The 26251-nt window shown below is 38.8% G+C and overlaps 1 protein-coding gene across 9 annotated transcripts in view; it reads right to left on the bottom strand.

Annotated features, from left to right (window-relative positions):
- Positions 1-26251, bottom strand: part of KIF21A (kinesin family member 21A) — a 92357-nt gene that overhangs the window by 16777 nt on the left and 49329 nt on the right. For 2 of the 9 annotated variants that reach the window (XM_055808001.1, XM_055808003.1), the window contains exons 12-29: positions 23970-24008; positions 21456-21540; positions 21182-21299; positions 19810-19998; positions 18695-18894; positions 18189-18296; positions 17658-17726; positions 17358-17569; positions 16537-16690; positions 15963-16163; positions 13465-13566; positions 11528-11693; positions 10997-11017; positions 6969-7029; positions 6695-6749; positions 5088-5305; positions 958-1068; positions 274-402 (exon numbers count right to left, since the gene is read on the bottom strand). In XM_055808001.1, the coding sequence (XP_055663976.1) occupies positions 274-402; positions 958-1068; positions 5088-5305; positions 6695-6749; positions 6969-7029; positions 10997-11017; positions 11528-11693; positions 13465-13566; positions 15963-16163; positions 16537-16690; positions 17358-17569; positions 17658-17726; positions 18189-18296; positions 18695-18894; positions 19810-19998; positions 21182-21299; positions 21456-21540; positions 23970-24008 (2238 nt within the window). The remainder of the gene's footprint in view (positions 1-273; positions 403-957; positions 1069-5087; positions 5306-6694; positions 6750-6968; positions 7030-10996; positions 11018-11527; positions 11694-13464; positions 13567-15962; positions 16164-16536; positions 16691-17357; positions 17570-17657; positions 17727-18188; positions 18297-18694; positions 18895-19809; positions 19999-21181; positions 21300-21455; positions 21541-23969; positions 24009-26251) is intronic. The other 7 variants (XM_055808007.1, XM_055808008.1, XM_055808004.1 and 4 more) reach the window with 4 other exon arrangements.

Here is a 26251-nt window from a genome sequence, read left to right as displayed (position 1 = left end):
TACCATTCTTTTCTATTTGGGGTTTAGAACTAGAAATACCAGACATGGCCTAGACAACAGGAAACAAGGTTCAGCAGGAAACTGCTTTTCTTGAATTTTTACAACTGTTCCACAGGTTTGCAATATTTTCTTCGAAAACTACATGAAAACATGAGAAATGTCTCCTCCTGTCTTGCAGGAGAAGGGAAAAATATCTACCAGATACTACACTGATAACTTGAGCGCACTTTGTAATTCCCTGGTTGGGGGCTGAGGCTTTCATCTGTGACTTACTTATCCTGCTGAACTGATGTGTTTCCCTGAGAAACAGTAAGACGACTAAAAACATTCATTTCATTACGGGGCCGGCTTGGTGGGGAAGTAGGAGGTGACAGACTAGCCTCTGGGGCTCCAGAATCTGAGCTACAAGAAAAAAAGAACATCTTCTTTAACAGGTTATGAATGGTTAGAGAAGTTAAATGCAACATGCCTCAAATGTTAGATGCTCTTTTCTTAAGCAAATAAATAAAATTATAATGCTAGCTACAGGTATTCCCCAGAGAAGTAATAAACTTCAGACTACAAACTGCTGCAGAGTGCAAGATGCCACAATGTTCAAAGTTTATGCGCTAACATTGAAAGCTCCAGGCAGAAAACACACATATGCAAAATGAAGAAATTCTTACAAAACTGCAGTTCCTTAAAGAAATTGATGGCTTCCTTTAAAAAAAAATAATCATTTGCAAATGCTCCAAAGGACAGTTTTGTAGGGCTCTGCTCCCGAGTTATATTGTACATAAAAATTCTCTAGGGAAAAAAAAAAAAAGCCACACACAGAAGTTGAGCAGCGAGTAATTTCACTGTCAACAATAAAAACTGTCCTAGAATTAAAGAAATGGAAAAACACAATTTATTTTTTAAGAAAATACACCCAAGGTTTAAATTATGTCAAAGAAAACAAATTTAAAAGAATCTTACAGTTTTTGTTCTTTTGCCTTTGTCTTTTCCATTGTTTTTTCATAGGCTTTTCTCTTTGCCAAAGGTGAAGGCTCAGGCATCTTCTTCTCTGACAGAGATGGCTGTCTAGAACTAAAAGTAAAAGCAATGATTATCTCACTTTAAGGCACTTTACAAACTTGCTTTTCTTACATTAGCTGTCATTCTCCCACTCAGATTTCAAATTTCAGAATGTGCTTAATCTATTACTGTCTCTCTTGAGTCTACAGACTCTGAATTTGTTCTCACATTTTTCCATAAAAAACCACCAAGTTTATTAACTTCACAGCTCATCAACATATAAAGAGCCAGATACTGAATGTGCAAAGGAGATTCACCAATTTGATAATAAAACAGACTGACTGAAAAAAAATAAAAATACAGTAGAGTATGCATCTCAAATTTAGACCACAGAGAAGATGGGAGTTCTGACTAAGATCTACAATTGCAGATTCCACATATTTCATCTACAATAGTCTACTTACAGACATGAAAAACAGAATCACAATGACTCTTACATATGAATTAAACTTTGCATTAGCATATTCATGTTTCATTATCACATTCAAAATTAGGAAGTGAGAAAAAGTATTTCCCATTGACAGCCTGACTATAATGTTGCTTCTCTTTGTCCACCCTTCCCTTCTTCCTTGCTTTCTGTCCCTCCTTGGTCTCTCTAGTTCTCACTCTGAAATAATTCCAGTTCACAGTCACTGTGGTCTTTCTCCCAACCTCTTAGTCCCCGTTAAAAATAGCAAAAATTTCAGGACTGCAACATTAATGCTGACACCCAAATGTCATCGTTTCATCAGTAAGATTAAAAAACAAAACCAAAAAAAACCAAACCAAACCAAAAAAACCCAAAAAAAACCACAAAACAAAACAGAGAGAAGGGAATCTGGATGGATGGTTTCCACTCTTCTGAACTCCCATTTCTCACTAGCTGAACAATCAGAAAAATCAACATTTGCTTTGGTTTATCCTTTTTGTCATGTGTTTAGAAGATGTTTCTATGAATAGAAGGACCAGAAAAACTCACTAGAAGAGCAAAAGCAGATTCTGAAGGTGCTTTTCTGCCACACAACTTTATTAAGCAAAGTTCAGTTGGCAGGACACCTGCCTGACACAGTTACTAGCATCTGGCCAGAGTTCTGCAGGCTCTGGATCTGTGTAGCTGCAACTTCTCCACATGAGAAAAGCTGCACCAGTTTCCCCTGGGAGGAAGGATATGCTATGTAAAATTCACCCAGGGACTGGCATGGAGAATAACATGATTTAATGAGGACAGCTACTTGACTCAAGTAGCCGAGATCGACTGCCTCAGGAGATCACATGCACACTGAACACGAGCCCTAACTGGAAGGTGAAGGCTCTACCAGTAGGACCTAGTGCCAAGAGAGTCTTCAAGAGACAGAAAAAGGAGGATGAGTGATAACCTGCTGGTTTTCCACAAAAGCCTAGCAGTTAAAGTACACAAAAAGAAGGTGAGAAAGTGTGTTCAATTCCCTCCTCAAGGCCAGAGCACCCATTTCTCTGCAGGCCTCCCTTACCTCTAGGCATACTCTGCAAAGGACATAAAGAGAGGTGGAACAGGACGCGCTGCCTCCCTCTCTTTAATGCTGGACCAGTATGCACTTAGGAAGGCAAATGTCCTGGGCTCTCAAAGCAAATCCTATGGTCAGCCTGACAGCTAGATCTTTCAGCAAGGACGACAAACAGATTATAGTCCCTACTGCCACGGTTTCCTACATGTCCACTGTGAGCCCACCAGATTAAACAAACCACACCAGAAACTGGAACCCAAGCTCCTCTACCTCACACCAGCATCCTACATGCTCAGACATCCAGCCAGTTCCCTCTTGTTCACTCTCTACCTGCCCCTTGAGTCTTCCATCTCTGACTCCACAGTGGCACATCCTCAGAAGAAAGTGTAAAGACCTTTATCATATCATGAATTCTTTTTGAAAGCCTGGAAATACAGGTGTTCTAAAAACTCAGCAGTCTTGCTGGAATGAACTTTCTAAGCATAGATGTAAAAAAATGGTGCATGATGTCAATGACCTGAATGAAAAGGAGCAAGGCACACACCCAGTTACAAGTTTCCAGTGCCCTTTTAGATTTTCCAGGATATCAGACATCTGAACAGAGCTGGCACAAGACCTACAGGAGACCACTCTACCCTGAAGAGGCTGGTGTAGACGATCTGAGCATATCAAAAGCAAACAGCACTAGCCATCTTTGTAAACAGAATTCCAACCCGACTAACTGTTGCTCAAGTGCATTTAGATACCTCCCTGAATCACCAGAGATCTGAGAAAACCAAGGAGTTTCCAGAGTGGAGCAGTTTGTACATATGCAGACACCTAGATTTGCACCTAATCATAGAATTAATTTCTGTTACTTCAAGAATGCATATTTTGGATCACTGTTACTGCTTCTACATCCCTGACTACCACTTCAGTAAGTGGCACAAGGGAGATAATGTTTACTGCAGATAAGACCACAATCTGCTCCTTAAGAATGTGTTTTATTACAAGAGATATGATGGCACTGCAGGCCCACACAGGATGGCCAGATGGCTCACAAAGGCAACCTTTCTTCAAGAATGACCAGTGACCAGCAAAATCAGCAATCTGTATAAAGCATACTGAGTTCTAGTTTTGAAAAAAAGTTAGCTCAGACCAATTGTGGGAATTTTTGATCATTTATCTGCTAACCAATAAAAAAAAAATAATCAAAATATATGTGAAGCCTACTGCTGATTGAATTGATTTACTGCCAGCACGTAATTCTTTTATGTTCAGAGAACACAGTTTTGGGAAAATCCTGTTTTGCCTCATTGCTAGCTCACTTTCATAAATGGATACATTCTAGAAGATGGAGTGAGGCAAAAGTTGGTATTACCTGAGTCTCGGATGCCAGGTCATAACACTTGATGTTTTAAATCTTGAAGCTTCAAATGTCTCTAGTGATCTTACACTAAACTGCTGCAACAAGTGGGTTTCTCCATCTATTCTCACCCCCAAGAGCATCCCTTCCAAGCAGATTCTATTTGTAAAATGCACTGAAGCCATCAGCATGGGTTAATAAATGCTGTCAGCAGTGTTTTACTGTTCATGATTGCCACCTCAAGCACATGCTAGAAATACATAGTAAAAATAATATGAATCGCAAATGTACATTAGATGGAGACTGCTGTAAACATATTATGCAAATAGGATAGACAGATAGTGAAAAAGTCCAGAATCTGTAACATGAAGACAGCCATGGGACAGTTTTTCCATATCATTGAATGTAGCAAGCTCATTCACTTCACGTGTGAGTTTGTGCATTGCAAGAGCTAGTACCTAAAGAGCCAAGAAAAGGGTTTCTAGCATTGAATGGCTAAAAACCAACAGTGATATTGGCAGATATAAAAAGAACAGCCAAAGCAAGTGGAACAAAAGTGTGAGAGAGACCTGCTGGCCCCGAAGTAAAACAACAAAAATAACCTTTTTCATTCTATTTGGCGTCAAGTATTACTTTGAATTAGTAAAACTGTTCTGCAGGTAAGCGTAACCTGCAAATAGAAAGGATTTTTGAGGACTCATAATATCCAACATGTTTCTTTCAACTTCATACTTGCATATTTATTGTTATAGATTACTTCATTTTAAGCATGGTCCACACAAAATGACTCACAGAAAGTTTCTACCTAATAGTTAGGACCATATACGGATACTATTACTACATTATGTTTTGGGGTGGTTTTTTATTTTAAGCAGATTCTCACTACCTCCCTAGAACGTGCATTTCCCACAGCGCTAATAATGCCAAGTATCCAAGGTACTTGATGGGTTTTTCCCACTACTTAGAAACAAGGCTGCAATAATTTTACTATGACAAAGCAACTTAACAGAACTTATATCTTCAGTAAGAAAAACGTTACAACAGTGCATTTATACTTTCTGGAGTGGTGGTGGTAGAAAAGAAGGAGGAGCTTTGTCAGTATTATTTAGTAAGCTTCAAATATGTCAACCTCCTTTGTAAAGTTAAAATAATAGATTACAAGAAATTGGCAACATGCACTTTTTAAAAGCAAAGGATAATTAGTACAGCATGGCCAAACTTACATGCTGCCTATCTTAGAAGGTAAGCCAGATGGTGGGGAAATAAACTCTCTGTCCCTAGCAGAAGTATCATTTGTGTCAGCAGCCATCCCACTTTCTTGGGTTTCTGCAACTGATGCAAGAGGGCCAGTCAAAGTAGAGTCTGCAGCACTAATGTCAGATACTAAATCGCTGCTGTCTGCATATAGCAATTCCATCTGGGTAGTGGTCCTCCGGCGGGCCTGGAGACAAATAAAAACCAAGCTGCAACTTAAACATTTCACAGTATGTGTCAAGAGTGCTACATTTAAGCTTATCGCTAGCTGGTAATTAGCATCCCCCTCAGTGACTTGGCAACTACCTTTGGAAACTAAATCAAGGAGCTCACCTCCACTCTTTGGCAATGATTTCAGAGAAGGCAAGTCAAATTCAACAGCATGAAACACTGATTTGACAGCTAGTTTCCAAGGTTATCCTTTCAACCAATTACAAGTGCCTGTCAGTACTACAGGAGCACAATATTATTCTCCTAAGGTTTATCCAAATAAAATGTTATAAAGCAGAGAATAAAGCAAAGTGTAAATTTAAATAGCTACAATTATATTTGCGTGACTTCTTATACTGATGCTTTTTCTGATATACAAACTCTGCTTCTTAATGTCAAAAGTAGTTTAGGCCAACATGAATTAAGATTCACTCAGCATTTCAACAATTTGAAAACAACAGAAAAACCTCACAAAGGAGCTAAGCTTTGTGCAACACACCAATTCTTAAAAAAATGGATCATACATATTAGGTGTGATGATGCTGTGAAATTATCATCTATTCCTCAGGGGAAGAAAGGCCACTGCAAAGACAAAGCGCCAGTTTGAACAGAGCCATTACAGAAATGAAGCATTTATTTTATGCCAACGTTTTCAGACCAGACTCCCTCAGTTTAACTGCCCAAAGAGCTGCACACCAACGAACACAACCAATAATGCAAGTCAGCCTAGCTGCATTCCTCCAAGCCAACTGCAGTAAGAAGAGCAGAGGCTGAGCTTCTATTTACTTTGCAAACTCGGGAGCAAAATTGCAATTAGTGCACGTGCTTCCACTTCCCACTGCCATTAACATTAAACTGCAGCAAGCCTAGATATATTCCCCCAATGACAACTGTAATTAAGAGCCTGGAGATCAAACTTGTATTTATTTTATAAACTTCCCTTAGATTTCTATGACCACAGAAACAAATCACAAACAATAAGCTTGTTCACAGTTCCCACTGGCATTAACATTAAACTGCAGCCTAACTAATACTAAACTGCAAATCTACCCCAGTTTGGAGAGCTAGTAATTGGAAGAATGTATCTCTTCCCAAAATTGTAAAAATTCTCAACCACAAAATATTGAAAAGGTACATTTTTATCATTGCTTCTCAGTGAAAAATATCACACAAAAGCATGATACATACAAATCACATTAACAGTATGTCAGTTCATCTTTTGCATGTCTTTGTTCATTAATATCCCTAAAGCAAAGCAAGAGCATTCTCCAGAAGGCGTCATTAAAGTATGGATTATTATAGAGCCATAGAATCACAGAACCATTTTAAAGATGTGTAAACGAATTATCGTCATCGTACACCCTACCTTGCTTTTGGGTTTGACTTCACCACAAAGCTTCAAAAGATCAGAAGATAATGAACTGAAAGAAAAATTGCATCACAGTTAGAAAGAAAATAGTCATATTTTTGCAGAATGCGTATTTTTATTTGATTCTACTGAAATCGTGGGGACAAAGCGTAGCAAACCAAAACAATCTCAGAGGTATCTTCTAATGGATACATGATGTGTTACAAAACAAGGAAGTAACAGTACTTTTTCTAGAACCAGCTCCAGTTACCTGTTAACAAAAACTGCTTACCTTCCTTCTGTCCCAGGACTATGCAATGGGGCATCCTCATCAGTACTATCTTCCAAATTTTCTAGAAAATTTCCAAACAAATAATGTTAGTCTTTCTGTTTACAACAAGGCTCGCAGGTTTTAAGTGCTATACAAAACAGCTCAGAATGCTGAATGTAGATGGACAGCATATAAAAGGCAGGTATTTTCAAAACATCTTGACACACTTGCTAGCCAGTCCCTATTGAATTTTCCTGGTATCTAAACTAATATTTTTCATACAATCTAAATAAATCATACAAGTAGGCATACTATGCCAAATGTGGCCCTCTATCTATTGTACCAGAGCAATGGGAATGACAGAAGACCAGAAATAAATTCTAGAAGGAAATTTGGAAGAAAGGAGATAAAGCAAAGGACACTAACTGCAAGACATGGAAGAAAGAGGATGTAAAACAGCAAGGATGTCTCTTCCTCCTCTTTTTTTGTAATAACATTGCTCTAAGACAGATTCAGCCTGGTATAATAAAAAAAAAAAAAAAAAAGTGTATTTTTAAATACCTACTGAGCAAAGGCTTAGCCTCAGCTTATATAGAACAGCACCATTTGGGATGACAAGAAGCAAGCATTTTATTAGTATATATGCACTTAGATTTCAAAACAGGATGATGCCACCATTCAATGCTATAGAATTGCTTCCTAAAAAGAGAGATTAATTGTATTGAAGTAAACTGTAAAATGAAGCCGTTAAGTAGAAATACTCCTGAAGTAAAATGGGTACACAAACCTGCCCACAAAAGACAAAAGCAGCATGCATGTCTCTCACTAACATAATCAGACATCAGATTAAAGGTCTGCATGCAAACAGTGCAAAACATTAAGCTGCGACAATCAGTCCGTTGTACATATGTACAATCAATTCCAGACAGCTGGGTAAGCAAATCCCTCAACTTGCATATTATTCGAATAGTACATTTTAAGAAGTTTAAGGGACATAGGTAAAGCATTCTTGCAAGCAAAGTCCCTTGTTTTTGAACATACTCATGAAATTTTAAGGATTAAATAACCTCCTAATGACATTCCATTACATCTCTTCTTTGTTATTAGAGATGCTTTTTTTACTTAATTTCTGCCAGAAAGCAGATACCATTTGTAATGCACAGAACCAGTGTATTGGGTACCTATACTAAAATAGGTTTGCCCATGTAGATGTTTTAAATGCACATTCACACTCTGGAGAAAAGGAGGAAACATATACTTTCCAGCTGAATTCTGAGAAGGAATGAAGAAAAGGAAAGGAAAATGCTGCTTTCTTGTGTATGCTACATCTAAAAACAGGCAAGAACATTACATCAATCTAGCAACAATGATGCACTTCAGAGGTGTTCAACTGCTGTATTAAACAATGTAACCTTAATTATCAGAAATACAACATTATAAAGAAAGCAGGGTCACAGGAATAGCACTCCTAATTTTCTTTTTTGTTCTACCCTGGATTCAAGCCCACATAAAACCCATTCTATACACATTATTGTTCTAGGTCTTCTGCAAAAGAGAGGAACTAGAGCACTGCTCCTTTCAACAAGGCACAAAAGCAGCATCAATAAAATAAATGCTTTTTTTTTTAAATATAAGATTAATATTAAGGTGATGTTACTTCATCCCCTTCTTGTAAAGAACTTGTGACCAGCTTTTACAGGTAACAAAGTAGAAAGTGGGGGATGGCCACAAAATGTGAGATTTTCTTGGTAAGCTCATACCATGTGACCTGACATGTGTTGGTATTTTTCTTCAGTTTGTCTGCAATTCAGCCCCAGGAAGACTGCACAAAACCCCCAGGTAGAAAACAGCAGACAGAATCAACAAAAAGTAAGTAGAACAGGCAGAAAAGCAAGATTCTGCAAGAAGTGAGAAGAGATGAAAGGAGCAATAAAGTTAGTAAAGGCAGAAATTGCTTGTGAGGAGCGGCAGAAATGACTGCTAATAAACCAATGATTGAAGAACAGTGGATAGCTCTTCTAATTATTTGTCTTCATCCTCATGCAAAGACAACTGGACAGTACCAGTACAATGCAGCACACCAGCATAGTTCATCCAGAAGAAACAGCACTTGACCAGCCCTCTCAAGATCTGCACATAGACGGTTGTTAGTCACATCCATGAACCTCCAGATGTCACAGGTGGGAAGGAAAAGCAGCTCCCTCAATTCTTTAAGAAGGAGTCACTCCAGCACTACTCAGGACTCAATTTCACGGTCATTTTAACTCTCCACAAGAGCAGATGGGGTAATGAACGGCAGCCACTTCATCCACAAACTAGGTAGGTGTGCACTCAAATCCCATTTTGAGGGCCAAAGCCTGCACCCGTGATGTACTTTTCTGGAGACTGAACCCTTTTCTTAAATCTATGCTTGAATGCAGGTGCACAACTACACTAGGGAATGCCCAAACTTTTTCAAGCCAAGTGTAATCAAATGGCTAAAAGCTTTTGAAGGTATCAGAGCTGAAAGTAGGCATCAAGGGAGTGGGGTTCACCAGCACCTTGGAAGTGCAACCCCTCTCCTTGAGATGGGGCTGGATGGGTACTGCTGCTTGGCTGTCAGGCATCTTGGTGAAACCAGTCTCAGGATCTGCTGCCACCCACATTTCCACCTCTGGGAATCATGTCAGGTTACCAGGGAGCCCCTGCACCAGCAGAGTCCCTGCTAACCAGGCCGGTAGTCTCAGCCTCAGAACCTCACTACAGCAGTGTCTGAACTCCCTGCAGCTCAAATGGTTTAGCCACTAGTGATGCGCAACACACATTTTCACTTCATTTGGATTTCAGTGTGGACTGAGGTTAGTACAGGATAGGCGGCTGAGATACACTTTACAGGAAGGAAACTTTGCTGTCGGTGTTAGCATAGTCCTCGAGTGGCTTGGGTGTTTTAAAAGCCTCAGATCATGCTTGCAAAGTGTTAAAAAGCTTCTTTAATGAGACATACTCTAGAAAAGTTTTGATGATAGAGCTACTGTCTCAATGCATTTAACAAGGGTCTTTTCACTGTTCGGGTGCTGTTAAAAAGTAAAAGGCTGTCCAAAGCTAAAGAAAATGCAAATGCTAACTTCCTGGCTGGAGAAACATTGCTCTCAAACACGGGTGAGCACATACATGCACACACATCAGGGGACTATTTACATACATTATGATATTATTAACCTTTGAGGTTCCTGAATAAATACTGGCTGTACACAGCAAAATGCCTGACAGATCTTCAGGTGTCACCTGTCAGGAAGCTGGCAAAGTTCTCACCAGCTTACCCTCGATGATGATCTACATGATTTCCAGCAGTCTTGTGCTTTTGACGCGTTTCAGATGCCTATGCAAACTAGCACAGGACAGCATAAGGGGATTAGAAATAACACAAGACAATACAGAAAGAATTGTTACCAACATCAGGAATATTTTTTTCAAGTTTCAAACATAGCCAATTTTGTGGAGGGGAGAAAATAAGTATAATTTATTTGGGAACAATTTAAAAGCAACAACAAAAAAATAGACTCATCTTCTCAAAATCAGTGAAGTCAGTAACTAAACCCAATTGAAAGAGTGAGATATAATCTGCATTATGTACAATACTTCCATGACAAAAGGAGCTATCTGCAAAAGGTTAAAAATTACCCGCATGTTAAGAATTACTAGTCTTTCAGATGTAAAAAGATTTTGTCACCAAAAAAAGCAGAATTTGTCACAACTACAGCAGTAATGTATCACAAAAGAGATTTATGTTGTCTAAACATACTATATGTTTGTAAGCAGCAAGTCCTAAATTTGCAACACAGCTCTGCTTACTGTGTTCACTTCTTATCTGACAAATCTAACTAACATGAGAGCTATGGGTGGTTTCAGAAAGGAAGAAATGCTCTGTAAGCTCATGATAATGAGTACATTTACAGAATAGGTCATGCAAACTTCACCGCTTACAAATTCTAAGATGCACCAGTTAGTGAACGTGAACAAATTAGTAACTCATGCAGCTGTACAGTACACAGAAAGCTAAACATACTTACCCAGCGGTATGCTATCTAGGTCTGTGTAAACAACAGCAACAAGGAAACAAAAGCAACATTCCAATCAAAACATATCCATTTATAAAGAGAAATAAAACAAAAGTACCCAAATGCAGTCTAAATTTCTCTTAATATCATCTCATGAAAAGTAGAATAGATGCTGTAACAGGCATATGATGCCACTTTCAAAATCACTAGCATATGATTGAACAGAACGCATATTTAGAATTTGACATTCAGAAGTTAAAAGCATACCAAATTGTAAAAGCATAGTCTTTTGTAAAAATAACAAGCAGATTATTTGAATTTTAAAAGGCTCAATAATAAAAACACTTTTTTGTTTCCTACGTTTCACTGCCAAGGGGCTATATTTAAAAATTACATACATGCACATCAATTGTGAATAGCATTTAAGATGTTAAAATACAGCATCTATTCAGAAAAGAAATAGCCTAGAATGCCCAGTATAGCATGCAGGAAAGGCACCATGACATGCAGCAGACTACTCAGAATACAAGATGACAAAATTACCTTGCAAAGCATGACCCAGCAAAGCATCAAGTTCGGGATTTAACTCAGCTTTTTCTTTTAGCATATGAAACAGCAGTTGGTTTTGAGTAGCACTAGTAATTTCTGTCTGCTTAAGGCGTCCCTCAAGAACTTTGATCTGAGCTTCCTTCTGAGCTGCTTGGAGACCCTAGGAGAGAAGGAAAAGTTTTATCACAACTCTTTTGTTACAAAATGAGAATTGCCAAAGCTTTTTAAAAATTACAACACAAACATGTACATTGAACCTTCTTCTCACATCTTGAAGATCAAGTGTCCAAAACAACTACAAAAAAAGTCTAAAAAGACTAAAAGGTTATTGCTTTTTTTTTTCTTTTAAAAAGACTTATTAAGCAATCATTTAACTTGTGTTCCTCAGACTCTGCCTTGCAAATATCCATCTAATGGCTAAGTTGGAGATTACTCCCAAGTACAGTTTATAGACTGATTTATTTAAAAGCAGCAAGCATCAGGAAAAAAAAAAAAGCTCTATTTTTCACAAACAAGTACTTTTTTTTCATTATTACCTACAATAATCTGTAACAAACAGAAAAGAAAAAAAAAGCCAAACAAAACCCACCCAAAGCCAGAACCACAATCTTTCCTACAGAACCACTCAGTGAACCTCCAGCTTCTGCTGAAAGATCTCATGCCTGACTTAATCATCAATTCTAAGGGAACTTTGCTAGAACCACGGATTAGTAGAAACTTTTTAGTTGTAGAAAACGTAGCCAAAGAAATTTAGAGAGAATGGTTTCCGAACAGGAGAAACAGTAGGGAAAAAAGAAGGTACAACACATCTTCTCAAAGACTTGTAGGCTAACAGAGGACTTTGAGTGCTAGCGCTTGAGAAGTGTAGTACTATGGACTCACACATTAGATTCTGATTTTATCATGAACCAAAACAACACAATAGACACATTTTGCATGTGGAAACAAACAATAGACAGCAGACATGACCAATTTTGCAGAAAAAATGCACTCTCGCTTTTTCTACACAACAATTACTTATGAGAAAGAGGAGAAACCTTCAATAATGCAGCTTTTTATCACGATAAGGAGAAATTGTTAACAGAGTAAGTCAGGGGCACTTTTCTCACATTAACACTACTGCCAGGAATTAGTTATCCATTCTACTCACCCAGCAGATGAAAAAAAATCAAAAGACTGAAATTTGCAGAAGTCAGTGCGATTGTGGGAACTTTCTTCCCCCCCCCTTTTTTTTTTTAATTAAAAAAACACAAAATTTTATTACCTGCATAGTGATTAATCAAGAATGCAAAAAAAAAGAACAGAATGGGTCAGTGGGACTGTGCCAAAGCCCAATCCAATACCCTTGAAATCATTCATTTCATTCAATGACACTGAGTGTGGCCTCCAAACAGAAAGAAAAGCAGCAGCAAGAGCACATACGTGTGCACAGTATTATAAACTGCAAATACTTATTTTGAAAATATTAATCCCCAAAGATTTCAGAAAAAGCCCCTATTGCTCTACTCAAAAGTAGAAGCTCAACTAAAGTATGCCATGCATCAATATATACATTAAAACAAACTTCGAGGCTTTAAAAAAAAAATATCTAAGGAAATGGCTGAGTTAGTCTTTAAAAAAAAGCCCTCTTTAGGAGCTTGTTGAAAACCATAGAAAGAGGTTTATTTGATTATGAAAAGCTACTGCTGTTATGGGAACAACATGAGGTAATTAGTACAGTGAAGTAGGCTCTGCTGAGGGTCAAAAAACAGGCAACAGGTTGAAGGGGACAACAGATCTCGAGGGCCTTCACACTGAGAACCTGCATGACTCCACAGTGTTGACCAGCTTTACTATGTCTAGCGTGCATTAGTCAGTCTTTATGTCAGCACAGCTGTGCTTGTGGTACATGCCATAGTCCTGGCACACAAAGATTCCACTTAATACATTACCTTATTGATACCCATTGTGAGGAAGTGATCAAGCAAATATCGAGCTTCTGTCAAAGTGCAAGCATTAATCACTGCTGTTACATCCAAAGTCTCTCCTTCTTCCTACACGTGCAACAATAAAACCAGATTGTGAAAAATGCTTTAAAAAAAAAAATATCATTACAGTAATCATAGAAAAAAGAAACAGTGAAGATGCTGCAATATCACCCAGTGCATGCCCCCTTGGTACCCCTAAACCACACCTGAAAAATTTACTTTCCAGACTATCCTCAAAACATCCCACAGTGCAGACTCTGCAGCCTTCCCAGCTTTTTCCAGCGTTTCAGTTCCTTTCCTATTCAAAAGTTCTTACCAGCCTCCAACTCAGAGCCCTTCTTTCTGCAGGTTAAGCTATTCACAGTGGATACAGAAACGAGTGCATTTCTTTACTCCCTGCTGCCTTCCTGCATTTGAAGACTTCTCCCCCAGTCTTTTCCTCATTTTTCTTTTGATTATGCTCGGTCAGTATTAAGAATTCTGGTACCCTTAAAAATTATTAAGCCTTTTGTGTTCACTACTTCTTTACTCGTAGAGTCCTGTAACCTTGCACTATACTGCTCAAAATTCAAGAAAGCCTGATGTAAGTAAAGTAGTAGAAGCTGCTAGTGATGTAACATGCACTAAAGCACAGCTCAGTCCAAGGTGGGAGAGCGAGAACTGGCTGCTCACACTTGGACAGCTGCACTCTTCGCTGGGTCAGAAACTGGCTGGCCGGCCGGGCCCGGCGGGTGGTGGTGAGCGGAGTTACATCCCGCTGGCGGCCGGTCACAGCTGGTGTCCCCAGGGCTCCGTGCTGGGGCCAGCCCTGCTTAATGCCTTTATCAATGACCTGGGCGAGGGCACCGAGCGCACCCTCGGCCAGTTTGCAGGTGACACCGAGCTGGGGGCAGCGCTGATCTGCTGGGGGGCAGGAGGCTCTGCAGAGGGGTCTGGGCAGGCCGGGCCGATGGGCCGAGGCCACTTGTAGGAGGTTCAACAGGGCTCAGTGCCGGGTCCTGCTCCTGGGTCACACCAGCCCCACGCAGCGCTATGGGCTGGGGCAGGGGGCTGGGAACTGCCTGGGGGGAAAGGGCCGGGGGGGGCTGGGTGACAGCCCTGGGCATGAGCCAGCAGGGTGCCCGGGGGGCAAGGCGGCCAACGGCATCCTGGCTTGTGTCAGGGACAGTGTGGCCAGCAGGACCAGGGCGGTGATCGTCCCCCGGTACTGGGCACTGGCGAGGCCACACCTCGAACACGGGGTTCAGTTTTGGGCCCCTCAGTGCAAGACAGACATCGAGGTGGGGGAGCGTGTCCAGAGAAGGGCAACGGAGCTGGTGAAGGGTCTGGGGCACAAGCCCTGTGAGGAGCAGCTGAGGGAGCTGGGGTGGTTCAGCCTGGAGGAGGAGGCTCAGGGGGGACCTCACTGCTCTCTGCAACTCCCTGACAGGGGCTGTAGGCAGGGGCGGGGGTCGGTCTCTTCTCCCAGATAACAAGCAACAGGACAAGAGGACACTGTCTCAAGTTACACCAGGGGAGGTTTAGATTGGATATTAGGAAAAAAAAATTCACTGAAATAACAGTCAAGTATTGGAACAGGCTTCCCAGGGAGGTGGTAGGTGGTGGGATCACCATCCCTGGAGGTATTACACATGCATGCAGTGCTTAGCAACATGGTTTAGTGGTGGACTTGGCAGTATTAGTTTTACAGTAGGACTTGGTGATCTCAAAGGTCATTTCCAACCTAAATTATTCTATGATATAAAAATATTGATAATTACAATTCAGACTTCATGCTACCATGTGCCACAAGACCTATGAGGTAGTATGTGGTGGACTCTTCCTGCCAGATCATGAAGGTATGATGCACATTATAAGAATTTTCACATATGGATTTCACAGCTTTTGGCAATATTAAAATTTCCATGTCAATCGTAATAGACAATTTCCTTTTACTAAATTACTATTTGACAAGTCAATCCTAAACATTTAACTCTGCCTGAAAAGGCTCTTTATAGTTATAGAAAGCCACTGTTCATAATTGAAAATATACTAAAATGCAACATAAATAATTTACATAGTTTGTCACATACAAAACTATTTAAATATACTCAAAGTATACAAAAACAATTCAAGGTAGGGGAAGCATATCAACAGATGCAGGAAAAGGATACAAGCTGTTAGCCCTCAGTCCCAAAAATATTAATTCAATGGCAGCAGAAAAGAAAGCATCACCTTTGCCATTTAAAAGCTTTGCAATCTTAACTTGCATTACACTATTGACACTAAAACTCAGATTTCAAAGTTCAGTTGTATGAAAACTCATTTGAAACTTCACCTAAGTTTTCACCATTTTTTACTTCCTCATTCAATAGTTATACAGCCAAAACAAAATTCATTTCCAAATGAGAGCATTTTTAAGGCTTACACTGTTGTTTTTTCTTTTCTGCATTTTACCATTTTTGCATTTATATTTGACCTACCTTTGCTTCCTCCATTTGCATAATGTTTGCTTGGCAGTCAGAAATGCTGTCGTTAATGTAGTCTATATTCGCAGTTAGTGATTCCATCTCTTCATTTATGTTTTGGACATTTCTATCTGCTTCACTGCCACCCCCATCCTTGATGAGCTTCTCCCTTTTCTTTGAAAGCTTTTCTCTTCTTTTTGTAAGTTCTTCACGTTGCTGTTTTCCCCAAAGACGTAATATTACATAAAAAGGAATTAGTAAACACTTAGGGCATTTAAGCACAGTATTGTTTTGTTTTCTTTTCTTTGTTATACTTCAACTAACATTATTTCTATAGGAGGAAGTTATACAGATGAATATATTAATATATTTGCGTAAGATCCCATTAATCTGCTTTTTATTTCTTACTAAAGCACAGCAATCCCATGTTCAAATGCTTTCTGGAGTTAAGAGCATCTTCATTGACTGCAATGGGTTCCAAGCCAATTTGCCTACACCACCAACTCAGCAACTCATTTACAGCAAACGTAAATGCACGGCTCGATCTTAATAGGATGATACAGCCAACAGCACGTAGTAGAACACCCACCGTAAGTAACCTGTTCATATCTGCCTCCATATTGGAAATAGTCATTCTCTGCATAATGATATCTGTCACTCTGCGTTCAAGTAACTGCCACTTCATCCTGGCTGCCTTTGAGGAGTAAACTCTGCTTGTCACTGCTTTCCGTTGATATTTCTTCCTGTGATAAATTCAAGAGAAACATACAGCTAAGTCTAAAGTAGTCCAGTTACACATTTGAAAGTGGACATGAACAGCCCAGAATATTTTTCACAGACAAATTTCTTGCAGAATTTCTTGCAGTTTTTCATTGCGTCAGACAGCTACCATCACCCAGCCCTGAGCTCTACTGCATTCTAATACACTGCATTTGAAAAACAGGTATCAAACACTGTGGCATCCTATATGATGCACCATTGAAATCAAATGCCATCTAAGAGTTGTTCCCTATTTAACAAGGAGATCAGATTCAAGATTTCAAACCACAGTAAAAGATCACCAATAAACCAAATACGTTAATTGTGCTATCCAACAAATTTTTCTTTGTACTTAAGAACACTGCAGGCATTGGACCACCATAGGCATTACTCTTTAAGAACAGATTAACTGGATTTTGAAATTTGGGGGTTTCTTAATGTTCTTTAATGTCATTTTATATCATCCCACACTGTCTTAAACCCACAAAACTCAAATTGCATTTGAGACTGGTAAAATGCCCCATTTTATGAGCATTACATGACAGCAGTTTGAAAAATAACTACAATATGTATCACCACGACATTATCTGCTAGGAAGTCCATGCAATTTTCATTTCTCATAAGAGACTACTAAATCGTTTTAATCCTCACCCTGTTCCATTTGTTGCAGTTACAGATAATGCTTGAACCCTTGCAACAGGAATTCTCATCTTCTGCTGTGCTGCTGTTCTTGAACCATCGTGCTCGACTGATGAGCTAGAACTTGCTTCCTGCATAGGATGCTCAGGCAGACTCAGCTTTCGACTTACTTTTCCTGCCACTTTATCAGACAGAGGCCTTACTTGCCGACGAAGGGCTGTAACCTGAAACAGTGTGAAGGCAGAATTACCTCTCCCCAAAACTGCATTATAAGTCACAGCAATGTATATAATTGCTGGTTTACCACAATACCTCTTCAGTTTTGCGACGTAAGATAACTTCTTGATTTCTTTTCTGAGCTTCCAGAAGCTTGAGTTGATGCTGTGAAAAAATACAAGCAGCTCATGATATTTTTTCCATTATCTGCCACAAGGACTGAACTGTACTAAAAAAACCTTTACATACTAAAACAAGTTTGCAAAACTGTTGTGATGTGAAGTGGTCAAGTCACAATTGTTTCTTGCTCTTTCTGGTGCAGAATGATAACAAGCGTTTCACTATGTGAATTCTCTACCAAAAAGAATACTTGCATGGAAGTAAGGTGGTAGCAACAGTTTTGTTAAGATTTACTAAAAAAAAAATAAAATAATACCGATATACATGTTCAATAAGCTTTCTATTTTTTGTTGCGCTTAACACCTGAAGCTAGGAACTGAGTTACAGAAGGCAAACCAAATTATGTTTGCTGAAAATACAGTGAATGCATATACACATGGTGTGTGCCTGCAAGCAGATGCACATCATAATGATAGATGCTTATCTAGTTCTTTATCTCTCAATCACCTCTCGTTTGCGTTGCTCCTTTTTAAGCTGTGCAATCTCTCTGTTTCTTCTAGATTCAGTCATCCTAGCTTTCTCCTGCTCTTCTTTCATTTGTTTCATCAAGCGAACCTGTAAAGAGGTCATCACTTAGAAAAGCTGTTTACACTGAAGTGCTGTTCCCTGCCCTGACTCACATAGTTTCTCCTCAAATTGCCATCTTCCAGTATATTACATGCTTTTAGCAATATACCTCCTCTACCTATTGTGTCTTCTTCACTCGGTGCTGAAAAACAACTAATAAGCTGTGCAAGCTTCTCCACGTTTGATACTGTATAATTTCTGTTCATTAAGCCTAAAAGCCACCCCTCTCCCCCAGGAATAGCCTAGTCTTCATAACTTTTCTGTTTTCAGACTTCCAAGCAGCTGACAGCAAGAACAGAGTTAACCAGTCGATAAATGCACAGGAGATTTCAACCCACTTTTCAGTAAATATTCATTGTACAACACTTCAATATACTGACACATACCTTGGTTTTCTTCATTTCTGTCACCTCTTGCTGCAGTTTCTTCAGTTGCTTTTCATATTGAGACTGATTTTTAAGCAATCGTGCATGTTCCTTTTGTGCTGTTTGAAGTCTCTGCAGTTCTTTATTCATGGCTTGGAGTTTCTTCTCATATTCTGACTTTATCTTTTTTGCCTTTTCTTCTGAGTAGGTCTCTACAGAACCTAGAGCAAAAGGGTATACTTAATCTGTTTTTGTTCGGGACATTTTCACTTTGCCAGCCACAGCAGATGACTGCTCCCCCTGCTTTTAACATTACCTGGACTGTCTTTGAAAAAATTTATTTGTCTCTAGCTCCTGTCACCTGCACTGCTTCGAACTTTCCACCTTGTATACATTCTTAGCTAAGAGATCAGGTATTAACACTTTCCTTCTGATTTCTTTGCACTAGACAACAAATATCTGAGCACCTGAAGACACAGATACACACATACGTGCATAAGATCGTAATGACAGTCCCAAGAGCCATCAGGCCTAGCATACTTTTTCTGGCACTGATCAAAAGGGAAGGTCTAAGGAAGAATAAGGGAACAGCAAAAGCATAACAGTATATAACTATAAAGCATATATATTTTTTAAAAAGAAAGAAACAAACAAACCACTTCCCCTAGTACTCTCCCAAAGTTAAACTATTTGAGGCTTAGGACTTCCTCAGTCAAGATTTAGGTTTTCATCTCAATATTATTACATATTCAAAAAAGTTTGGTCAGTAAAACATCTATGAACGGCTGCTGATCCCAGTTCTTGTTTTTATGCAAATGAAAAGAAACGGGAACGGAGGAGCAGGAAAGAACTTTAAATTCAGGAACTCTCTCAAGGACAATGCTAAAATGAGAGGTTCTAGGAAACTGAAAAGGTTTACTCAACCAAATCAAATACCTAACAGCAGCAATATCTTTTTTAAAAAAATATATCTCAATTTTGGTAGAAACTAGAATGAGTAAAGTATGATTCACTAGTATTACGGATACAAACTTATTTCTGTTTTCTGCAAATTCTTGTTAGTGAGGGAAGTAGCAAACAATTCAACTTGAATATCTTACACAGCATCTAGAATCAAATGACTTCGTACTTCTTACCCAAGTTTTGAAGAACCTGATCCCTTTCAAGCTGAGTGTCTCGAATTTTATGTTGTAGCATCATTAGTTTCTCTTCATATTGTTTTTTCAGTGTTTGCAACCTTCGCTGGCTGTTCTCTAGCTCATCTATCAGTTTCTGTTTAATAGCTATTTCACAGGTGATATTTGCCAAGTCAGCCTGATAATTTTCTAAAATAAAAAGATTTGAGTAATTAAAAATCAAGACTTCTGTTAAAGTAATAGTGAGGATCACATAAATATAGATACCCCCTGCAATGTTAGGGGTCATTTCCTGACGTGTAAATTTTGCATAGGAGAATTCTACACAAAGCACAATTCAGCAAGCAAAACTATCATCTGCCATTCACAATAAAGTCTGCTCCTTAAACACTCTCCATCCTAGAACTGGGCAAGAAGTCGGGAAAGGTATCTCTCATTGGATCACAGTTGTCCATATGTTGTAATTACTCACATTTAAATGTCAACATCAGTAATCTGTCCTTCCCTATATAAAAGACTGTGAGACTTCAGTCACGGCTCAGGGTTGGAGAGTAACTGTCATTCAGAAACCCATCAGGTTATAAAAGGAGTATTTGACTGCTGGCAGACTGCAAGGGAAGACTTTCCCTTCTCTAGTTCTTAGAAAGACACATCCAAAATTCTGAGAAGAGAGGAGCCACCTCAGTCATGGTAGCGGAATGGCGAAGGGAATAAGAAAAGTAGGAGGAAAAAGTAAGGAAAAAAGACTAACCCACATGATCAGTTTATAAATGTTTAATTTCTTCAGTCAATTAGGTCATTTTTTGGCTTAAGATTATATGCTCCAGAATAAAGAGATCAGTTGACGATTTTTTTTCAGGTTCTGCAACTCCTGCTAATGGTTTGTGTGACTTTCAAACAAGAAGGAACCAACAGACTTGGTTTCCCATTCGGCCCGACTCACATGAGAGAGTTGCTGGTGATGCAGTCTCTGACTCTAGCAGTCCTAACTTGCTTGCCACATGAAAATAAGGAAGGCTAATGGTCTTCCAGCCTTTCAAAATTAAATTCTACCCATTTCCAAATTAGCTGAATGGGAGCTATCACCTTGGTGATTAGTCTTGAGACATTAAAATAACCCAGTACTCAAACCTTACACTTCCAATATTCTAACCAAGAAAAACATGTTTTCAAATACCTGATGGCTTCTGATCAATTTTAAAGCCAGTACTGGGACACCAGTACTGAATTCATTGAACAGTACAAGAATTCATTGAACATACAACTCGGAGAATTATGGACCGTGGGTTGACAACATGCTATCTTGTCCTACCAAAGCCCAAGGAATGACAGATAATATCTGTAAGTCTACAGAATATTGCACTGACATCACCTTTTTCATCAGAGTCAGAATCTGATTCATCTGAACTTTCAACAACTTCCATGATATCTTCATCCTCATCATCTTCTTCCTCATCATCCTCATGTTCACTTACTTCCTGAGTTTCCTCCTACGAAACGTACAAAATAAAAGATGTTGAAGCATACCCACACTTTTCCACCCCTGTGAAGCCACAGTATTCACCTGACCCATTCCTAATTTCCTTTCTATAACCTTGCAAATCTTTAGACAGTGAACAAGTAAACCAAACACTTTAAATACTTACTGCTTCCAATTCATTATTCTCTCTCTCCGAAGTGCCTTTTTCATCTCTCTTCTCCTGTTCGTTATCTGTGTTATCCTCCTTAACACTAGCAGAAGAGGCAGACACAAAATATTCACAACCTGAAATGGCACGGGCTTCCCATCCCCCAAACCAACAAGTTGTAATTCCAAATAAAGATGAAAACCAAAGTTTAGTTAGACAATGATACAGGTGTTGGGCATGGGTAAAACACAACTTCCAAACTCTGGCAGGTAATACAATAATGCTTAATTACTCTTAATTTTAGCTTGCAATATAATATTAATGATCAGCACATTGATTTAGGACATATTGCACAACTGGGACAATCAGAATACATATCTTCATATACCGCAGCAGTACTCATTTTGCATGGAAGTTGCAGTGTACCCAGGACAGCATTTACAAAACAAAGAAAGAACATTGTGTGCAGGTACTACAAACATTACAGGTATGGCTACACTCTCAAGCTATAACAGAGCCTACTGTGCTTACAATCATCTGAAAAATTTATGTATAAGCCTTAAACAATATGCTAATTTATCATACTATAACTACTCTTTTGATCAGTTATCTACTTTGACGTCAAAGGAATGCTCAAAATAGGCATTGACAGAAAACCAAAAAGAGTTGAGAAATACTAATTTTTTGCAATAGGACTGTCAGTCTCAAAAAGAAAATTTTCCCAGCTATTAAGATTTGAACCATAGTATGAAAATATACTAAAAACTTATCCAAAGTACCTCTATATTCTTTCCTCTTTTGGCAACCTGAAATGTAGTGAAGGTTTATGCAAATTACAGTAGGATTTTTTGTGTGTTTTGTTTTAAAGGTTTAGTGTATTACCTATTAGGACAAGTTTGACTGGTTTTAAGTGCATGTTTGACACATCACATGCAAAATGTAAAATTCAAAAATCAATGGCACTCCACAAATTGTCACGGACCAAATGTCAGTTCCTCTGGCACTAACATATGCAAAACCCAAACCACCCCCAATAGATGGGATATCATGACAGAACAGGGCTAGACACCATAGAGGGTAATAATGAAAAAATGTGGTTAGGATTGCATAATGTGGAACCCACCTCACCTAACCTCAGCTGCAAAAAAGTTTGGCAAGTTACGTGCTGTCACTGATCAGGCAGGGTAACTAGAAACACACATCTTCCTCCACTGACAACAAAAGCTCCTCAGACTCAAGGTCTAACTCTTAGACAAATCCAATACTCAGTGTAGTGACAAGAAATGTTCAGTAGATTTGAGACACTAATTTGGCAAGTGACACCTAAAAGCCACCTTTAAAACAAAGCTCTGCTCTGAAGAGTGCCAGTTAAGTAACACAGTGCTGCTGTGTGCACATGATCGATCCTTTGTTACGCTATTTTTTAACCTGTTCAGTGCTAACGGGTTCCCTCTGCCTCATTCATCACCAGTGAATCCTAACCCAACTACAGCTGACCATGCGCAAGGCAGAAGGCTTTTCCTGGACTGTCTGTATCCATGCAACAGCTGGGGAGGCTGGAAGTAAAAAGCCTAACCAGATTTGTACAGGAAAAAAAAAAAAAAAGCCGAACAGGGAACACTGAGCCACGCAATCTCATTTCCACAGATCTTCATCTCACTCAGCCCACATGTTCTGGTTTATGTTTGTTAATAAGCCTAAATGATAACAGATCCTAGCTGCAATCTTCATGCAGATTGAGGCAAATCCCCAGTTTCCCTTCCACCTGCACAAGGCACAGAGCTAACACTACAGGGAATTTGTGTTCTGCCTAACAAAGGGGAGAGGCAGGAGGAAAGAGAGCTGGCGGCTCTCCCAGGCAGAACTGTACTGCTTAATTTGTGTACTACCGATCTGTGGATTTCGGGGTGGTGGGTGGGGATCGGATCAAAGTAGACAGCTGAAAAATAAAAGCTCCTTTACTGTCATTAAAAATGAAAGTATATTTCTCTTTTTAGAGCCCTCAACTTAACTGCTCTCTATGACTAACTACCTACTGCTTTGGCCGAAACTCAGCAGAAGGAATGGTCAAGGCTTCAGTCACATGCTTTCAAAAAAAAAAAAAAAAAAAAAAAAAGCAGACTTAAATGAGGTGTGAAGGTCCAAGACCTTCTTGGTCTCACATGCCAAAATTATTATTGTCATATACTACCTGCTATACATTTCATACCATATGAGCTACTGCGCCTTACCCTGCCTTTCATTCCATACAGGTCATGCAAGAAATTTACTTAATTCTATAGCAATTCCTAAAGGCACCACCTCCCCGCAGACGCTTGCTCAACATTGTGCAAACCAGAGTCAACCTCAATTCCACAACATAGGTTTCTTCTCCAGTTAAAACACTTGCTGAAAGTCAAAAAACAGGAAAGAATTTTGAAAAGCCAAATGAACTACTCCCAAAGTACCCATGAATCTGCCCAACTTCTTTTCACATATGACAACCAGTTAATTGAAATGACAGGTAATTAAAAACCTGGGAAATATTCCAACCTTCTTTCTTCTTGACTGCTTTCCTCAAGTTTCTGTAGCCTTCAAAAGCACGAGGTACAGTATTGGAAGGCCAAGCCAATGAAGGACAAACCAGACAGTGAAAAGCAAAAGTGATAAGAAGGTAAAAAAATGATATATGAGCTTGTGGAGTTTAAAATGAAATTTTAAAGATACCATCAAGAGACAACAAGTAGTAAAAAGGCAATACATTTTGACAGTTGAAAAGTAAATAGAAAACAAAGAAGCAGCATTTGTAGGTTAACTAACATGTCACTGTCAGCAACTCTAAATTCAAGTTACACTAAGGAAGAAGTTTTAGATATGGACAATCTATTTCACTTTGATAATGACTTCCAATATGGATTCAAAAAATCTTAGTTCTAGAAAAAGCTTTCTCCTCCTTTTTCCACTTAAAATCGGCAGGTAAAACAGCAAAAATTGCAAGTACTGCCATTGAACCAGTTATATACCCTCAAGAATATATCAGGAGAAAAATAATGCACTACTTTTAAATATGCTGTAACATATTGTAACAGAATATTAATACTAACATTTTCTCATTCTTATTTTAAGTCACATATTCTGAAAATAATACAAAGATATTCAATCTGCATTTATTTTTTGGTTTGGGGTTTTGTTTGTTTTTAAATAAAAAGCAGAAAACTGCCGCTTATTTTACTGCGATTCAAAAAGTACATGCCAATGATTGCTTGTTATTTTTTAATAAATGAACAAAAAATACGCATTGGAAGCAATGAGATGGACAAAGTTAGTATTTTTACTTGTACTTTTTCCTCTTGAACAAACATAGCTGTATCAGTATAGAACTATCCTGCATGACTTAGCAACAGAAGTGGCTTAAATTTCAAAAACTAGTGAAACTCCTCCTATTCCTACTATGAGCAAGTTTTGAGCAAGAGCTTTTGCTGCCTTTTCACTTCATACTGCCTGTCATCTTCCTTCATTATCAGCTAGGAGCTAAGACACTGAACCCCATGTATTTTTACCTCTAATTTAGTTTAATAAGTGTTAAGGAGGTCAAAAAAACAACAATCAGGTATGTAAGGCTGACTAGCAATTAAAAGGGACTTGGGAAGACTGCTCTGGGGCTTCTGATGAGTAGTAGATCACACTATGGGACACTCCAATCAAGCCTGTCAGTACTTCAGTAGTCAAAACATTGCTGTGTAAATGTTTCCAATAAACTTTATGACAGATGCTTATTAAAGGATACAGATATATAGCAGTACATACCTGCTGCTCATTCAGAAACTGGCTCTTAGATCTTCAGGCTAGCTCACAACAATTTAGGTAAGTTGCATGTATTTAAAATTATGCACCTTTCATCATATTGACCCATAACCAGGAAACAACAGATCAAGAAAGGTAGCAGATGGGGCAGAACCAGTAACTAGGCTGACCAATCCCGTTTTAATAGGAAAATGCTAGTTAGACAACTTTAAAAGTACAGCAACCCTAAAAAGAAAGAGTACAGTAAAAGCAGCTAAATGCCTGTAGGAGACAGAAGTAGAGCCAAGAATCCCTACCAAACTGCAGGGCGAATTGTCCCATTGCAACACGTTACATACCATTGCCAGTTCATGAAATTTCAACGGAATAAAAATTTACGGTGATATATCCTGAACACAGACTTTGCACTTCATTAGATAGAAGCACTGTGCAGGTAGTAAGTCTGACAGAAGCTGAGCAATATTATAATTTGATGGATTACGCGTGTAGCCTAAGGATTTTTGCTCACAACATACACACCTCAAAAATTTATAAAATATTTATTGCAAGCAGTCTGCAGATGGGCCAGTAGATAAGATACAAACCTTACCAGCACTTTGAAGACTGTGATCCCATTCTATAGAGCACAAGACCCACTTTAAGACAGAGGCTTGCCCATCAAGAGGTTTTGCCACTTATATTTTTCTATGGTTCGCTAATTCTATAACGCTAGTAGAGAAAACTGACCTCAAAAATAGCTTATGGTAAATAGTCTCTACTTCTGGATCAGGCCACTTGGTAATCTTGTGAATAGGATAATTGTCCTGGTGTGAGCAAGTATGACTGGATGTAGAAGATTCTTTCAGGGGGAAAAAATAAAAACAAATAATAATAAAAAATAAAGAACCACCATGTGTTTTCCTTACTACTGTAAGTATGGTAAACTTCCGAATGTTTTTTTAAAGTTATCGTCTTCTACAATGACAGATACTTTTCAATGTATCTAGTAACCTATATCTGTTTTCTGGTTACAATCCTATCTGGTTACAAAA

The sequence above is a fragment of the Falco peregrinus genome, chromosome 6 (assembly GCF_023634155.1).
Source record: "Falco peregrinus isolate bFalPer1 chromosome 6, bFalPer1.pri, whole genome shotgun sequence".
NCBI classification, from domain to species: Eukaryota; Metazoa; Chordata; class Aves; order Falconiformes; family Falconidae; genus Falco; species Falco peregrinus.
Note: the sequence above shows the minus strand (reverse complement) of the source record. Positions and strands in the feature narration are given on the sequence as shown.